The 5,260-nt window shown below is 43.2% G+C and overlaps 1 protein-coding gene across 1 annotated transcript in view; it reads right to left on the bottom strand. All coding sequences in view use genetic code 11, as the record gives it.

Moving 5' to 3' along the window:
* The window catches only part of EGR_05399 (Coiled-coil domain-containing protein), a gene marked incomplete at both ends in the record, with an annotated part of 12,407 nt that extends 8,613 nt beyond the window's left edge, over positions 1-3,794 (bottom strand). The window contains 6 exons of the mRNA XM_024494648.1: positions 145-261; positions 842-915; positions 2,691-2,867; positions 3,146-3,181; positions 3,318-3,585; positions 3,685-3,794. Coding sequence (XP_024350975.1) covers positions 145-261; positions 842-915; positions 2,691-2,867; positions 3,146-3,181; positions 3,318-3,585; positions 3,685-3,794 — 782 coding nt within the window. The remainder of the gene's footprint in view (positions 1-144; positions 262-841; positions 916-2,690; positions 2,868-3,145; positions 3,182-3,317; positions 3,586-3,684) is intronic.
* Positions 3,795-5,260: the final 1,466 nt, after the last annotated feature.

The following is a 5,260-nucleotide window of genomic DNA, read 5'->3' as shown; positions in this document are numbered from 1 at the left end:
GTGAAAAGAAAGAATTTGAGGAAATACCGCACACATACGTGTTTTGACTTGGTTGGCTAGGCTTTTACGGGGGACCGAGGGGCCAGGAATAAAAAAGGGGGGAGGGAGGGTAACGGTAGGCGGAATAGGCGATAAAACTCTCACATTTTACAATTCTCGTTGTTTGCAGTAACTGATTGTAATTCGCTTTCCAACTTCTCCTTCTGTCCAACCAAAATAGCGTGTTGGGAGTCCAAACTTTTAATTTTCTTTTCAAAGTCCCTGATAGGGAAAAGAGGGAAGCAAATGAGGCGAAAAGAAAGTGACGTAGTCCAGTTTACCTGAGGGCCTCTAAGAGAAGGTGGCAGGAAATAAATAGCTATGCATGCGTCGTGTGTGTGAAGGTTGCTCCTGATGGAAGGCAAACAGGGAAAAAAAGTCCCTCAACGAAACAGAAAAAGAGGCCTGAAGCACAGTATGGTAAACAATGTAATGAGTAGCCAATCAACTGTCTGACAACACGAGGTTGACAGCAGTCAGTTGAAGACCTCGGCTGCGTAGAGTGGCTCTTGTTCTGGCCTGAGAAACGAGTCTAGCAAACCCTTTTTTGGAATGACTAACTATAACTACTCAAAAGTGTCAGGATATCACAATAAAGTAGTTTATATATACGCTTGTCAAAACTCGCTAAAAAGTTATTTCTCTTTTATTCCAGTAGTCCCTGTTTGACTCGAACGAAAGATTTTCACCCGGAAATGGTTTGCAAATCCCATATATATGGAGGGGAAAAATTACAGTGGGGAAGCGGAAGTGGGTGCATAAGGGTGGTGAGAATTTTTACGATATTACAGGAACAACTTACGACTTATACTTCCGGGCCTTTTCTGTCTCCTTAATATACTGACCCGGTAGGGCAGTCGCCAACACGCAATCGGCCTGAGGCAGAAAAAAAGACCAAGACAATTAAAGGGGCAAACGTCTTGTGGAACAAAAACGACTTTTTTGACTAGAGAACCGATTACCTCTACACAAAATGGCAGTTCAAGAGGTCACCTACCATCCCCTTTGCTGAGAGGAGGAGCTGCTCGATCTTTGTCTCACAAAAAGTAGACAATCCGGAAGGATTTCCCAAACCAAGAAAAGCTTTTATCCAATATAATCTCTTTTAAACCTAATCAGTCGGTTTTTTTAAATAACTTGTCACAATACCATGTTCTAAATTGATTTAGACTGAGTGTCGCATATATGTGACGCTGTAAAAAAACTAGTAAGAGATTGTTCTAACGTTATTTATAGTTCTTGTAAGGGGAAAATGGATACCGACCATAAAGCAGTATCTAAGGCATCAAATTAGGTGAAGAGGAGAAAGATCGACAAATTTTTCTCCAATGAAATGTCCTTGACATCGCAACTCACCTCCACCCCACCCCATTCACTTCTTTCATCAAAGTGTCTAGAATTGTTAGAAATACCAAAGTCATGAAGCGCTTATGACCTCTTACACGTTTTCACTATAAAACTGACTTATGAGGGTGTGAGTGCACAACAGGAAGGTGTGGAATCTGATGAAATGCGCCAAACTACTGTCTCGGCCCCACCCTCCGTCGATGTTCCTCTGAGTGCTAATGGAACCTCTTTCTGGCTAGTAAACAAGGCAAATCGACATGGGATGTAGAACAAGCACTAGGATGAAATTATACTTCCCCCGACCCTCTTCACCCCAATGGCGATAAAAGTTTTACCCTCCCTCTCCCTTGTCCTCCCATAAACAAGGATGGAAGTAGCAAACTTGCACTTCCTTGGAAGGAGGGCTAACATCTTAAAAAGATCAACCAAAGCTGGTAACTGCAGCTTTGCTAATACAGAAGAGGTAAGAAAAATAGATCTACCAGGAAAGGGGGTGAGGGAGTGGGTAGAAGTGGTGGGGGAGGCGTGACCCTAATGACATTGATCCGCCTTTGCCTTTTCCAAACCCCTACTTATTCATCCAAATTAGTCGTATGAAAACTGCAAAATTCCATCCCAATCCCTACTTCTCGGTATTCTCTCCCTCTCCCTTAAAACACCTGACTTTTATCCAATCAAATTCTAAAAAGGAGTGGTCTCCTCTTGGCTTTTGTTAAAAGCAAATAAAGTGTATTCCAACTTTTTAGAGCTATCTTACTTAAGGATCCTTACCTTTTAATGTTTTTAAAACCATTGCTTAAAAAGGAAAGCAGCTAAGTGATTTAAAACATGCTTAAACGTCTTCCCTTTTGCCTACAGGAGACGAAGGAAAAAGCACAAATCCAAGTGGTCACCTATTTTGGAAGACCCAAAAAAAAGAAAGTAGATGGAAATGCAGCTCTAAGAAGTAGCTCCCTCTCTCCGAGATGTTTTATTTTTGGATCCGAACGGTTGGCGGTTTTTTGTTTTTTTTGAACGAACGGCCAAACTCTTCCCCCTCCTCGCACCTCGGACGTACACACGCCCGTGTACAAACCGAGGGACTTCGCCGCTTTGTTTGTGGAGGGTGTAGTAAAAAGCGTGCAGTTTGTTTTCATTTCCACAGAAATAAAATATTTTTGCTCCTAAATTACCTTTATCACCTGGAGAGAATAATTTTAACGCAGTGACAAGCTCTATTTGTCAGGAGGCCATCAAGATTGAGGCGAGGAAGTGTGGAGGGGAGAAGAGGCCTTTAAAATGGGCCTGGGGCGTTTTTTACTCACTTTGACTCGATTTAATCGCAGCTGTGACTCTGTATGCTCCAAACGAATGTCATCAAGGAAGTCTTTGGAGACTCGCAGTTGTTCACGACTTCGTTTGTTTTCCAGTCGCAACATGTCGATCTCCATGAAGGTCTCCTGGTATTGTGTTTGCAGCGATTTAAATCGTCTCTCCATTTCCTAAAAACGTAAAAAATTAACAAATCAAAATGCTTTCTTGCTGTCTAAAAAAGCGGTTTTTAATTAAAATTTGCACCCTATTATAGGCTCCTCTACATGTGTCACATATATGTGACACGCAACCTTCACCAAATTGGAGCACTAAATTGGGCATGTAATAATGTAGACCGATTGTTCTAAATAAAATCTCTCAGTTTTCAGCTTCAATTTTTTTGTCTAATTGTTCTATTTTTTTTGCGACTTGTGGTTTTCAGTTATTTCATTCAAGGGCAACTTACAGCAAAGATGTCGATGTCTTCTCCAAGAGCCTCCAACTATAAAGGAGAAAAGTAATAACCACTTTAAAAGGAGTGAATTTTGTTTGAGAAGAGCTGGTGTGCAAAATTTTAGAAACGCTGATGTCAGAATCTGCTGTCATACCCACCCCCCCCCCCCCCCACCTCAACCCACCTCGGACATGGGAAAGCGGGAGAAGTCGCGCTTAAGGAGTTTCCTCTCCTCCCTCAGCAGTGCCTCTTCGTAAGAGAGCGTCTCTACACGCTCCTCGGTCTCCATGGCACAGTTATACGTATTAATTATCTGTGCACGCAGCATCAATGGTTCGGTGACTGCGTTCTCAGGAAATTGTTCCGCCTTCGATAATTCCATCTCCTGACGATCCAATTCGGTGTGGCAGTACTTCATTAGGATGTGAAGTTTATGCTCACTCTCTCGTGATCTGAAAATTGTAAAAAAATGTTAGGCTGATAGATTAACTCGGGGAAGAAGTGCTATCACAATCAGGAAAGAGGTGGTGACGGACTGCATCACCCTTCACTCTTGCCAATGGATAAGTATATGCCGCGAGGGGTAAGTTGGGAGAATAGTGCCCACCTCCAGTCCACCCCCAACCTTCTCCACCCATTCGCTTAGTAACCCTCCCGCCATGGCATCAGACAACTGGACAGGTAGGATTGAAATGTAAGGTTAAAAAGGGGAGGTGTTTTGCTGGTGCAGGAAAACAAAAAAGGACGTGAAAATTTGCGGTTTTTTCTACTTCTGTCAAACTTTTTAATTGAACACTACTCCTCCCTCTTTTCCGCCTTCTTCCCCGCCTTTCTAGAGATCGTAGCAGTGAGGGAGAAGAAAAGAGAGTAAACTCAACACCATCTAAAACGTGAACTTGTGGAGGAGTAGGACAAACGCCACCAGAACAAGGGTGAATATCTTGATGAGGCTTCTCCTTTCCCAAACAACAAATAATTTGGGCTTCTCTTGATCTCTGTGTTATTTTCCCCTAATTTTTCCCTCTCAGTTCTCCTTTTTCTTGTGGATCGACATTGCGGCGTTGTATTTTGGTCTTAGTATTTACCTATCCCGCCCTTTTTAATAACCGCCCCGCCGTTTCCCATCATCCTTTTTGCCCTTTTTCCTTCTCCCGTCCCTCCCCTCATTCCCATTATATAAGGCACATGGCCGATTGAGGAGGTCTGACAACTAGATGTCGCCTTAATTTGGTTTGCTACTTGCGTGCTTCAAAGGTCAGGTCCGAGGTCAGTCCTATCAGATCAACTGTTGTGAAATCCTGGGTTAGTCTAAATTTCCCCTCGTCCTCGGCCGCCTCTCCCCACCTCCACCGCCTATTCAAAATAGCCACTGAGAGGGCTTTTTTCCTTGATATCTTTCTAATCCATTTTGAGTTGCCTCAAATAAAAAAAACTTAGAGCCTTATCTTGAAAATTGGAAGTCAAAATGTTTCTCTGATAAGAAATTCGAGCTTATACATCATGAGGTATTTTCTGCACACATACCTCTCCACCTCCCCTCCTCCCTCTTGTCTGTCATGATGAAAGACAAGCCAATTTATGCATGAATATGGAGGGTGGTTAACAAGCAGTCTGACACAATTTTATCGCTCCGCCCCTCCCCTAACTCCACATTTACACACCCCCATCGCACTTCACTCCCCTCCTCAACTTTCTTTTGCCTCGTTCATTGGAGAGGAAAGCACAGCAACTCTGCCGGGGGGGGGGGTGGAAGTAAACAACACCAAGACAATCTATTCTTTCCTTCCTTTCCTAAACAAATTGTCTATTTTTCTTCCCCTCACCGCCTACCCCCTCCTCCTCCTCCTCCTACTCTAATAAAAGATCAAGGCGGCTAAAACGAATTTGAAGGGATTTACACCACACCCACCACATTTGATGAAGTCGAGATACTTACACCCACAGGCCTGTCAATAAGATCGTCAATTTTGGGAAGCGAATTACCAGACCACCGAATCTCCGCATCTGACAGGACTAGGTGGCATTAAAATTGCCGTCAATTTTTGGCAAGGAGAAATAAAAACTTCACCCCACCTACCTTTTAAGGGCGTCATGAAGTTTAATGTAGCGGGCTTTGTACATGGCTGT

Source organism: Echinococcus granulosus, assembly GCF_000524195.1.
Source record: "Echinococcus granulosus chromosome Unknown EG_S00039, whole genome shotgun sequence".
Lineage (NCBI taxonomy): Eukaryota > Metazoa > Platyhelminthes > Cestoda > Cyclophyllidea > Taeniidae > Echinococcus > Echinococcus granulosus.
This window is presented reverse-complemented; position numbering and strand designations above follow the sequence as displayed.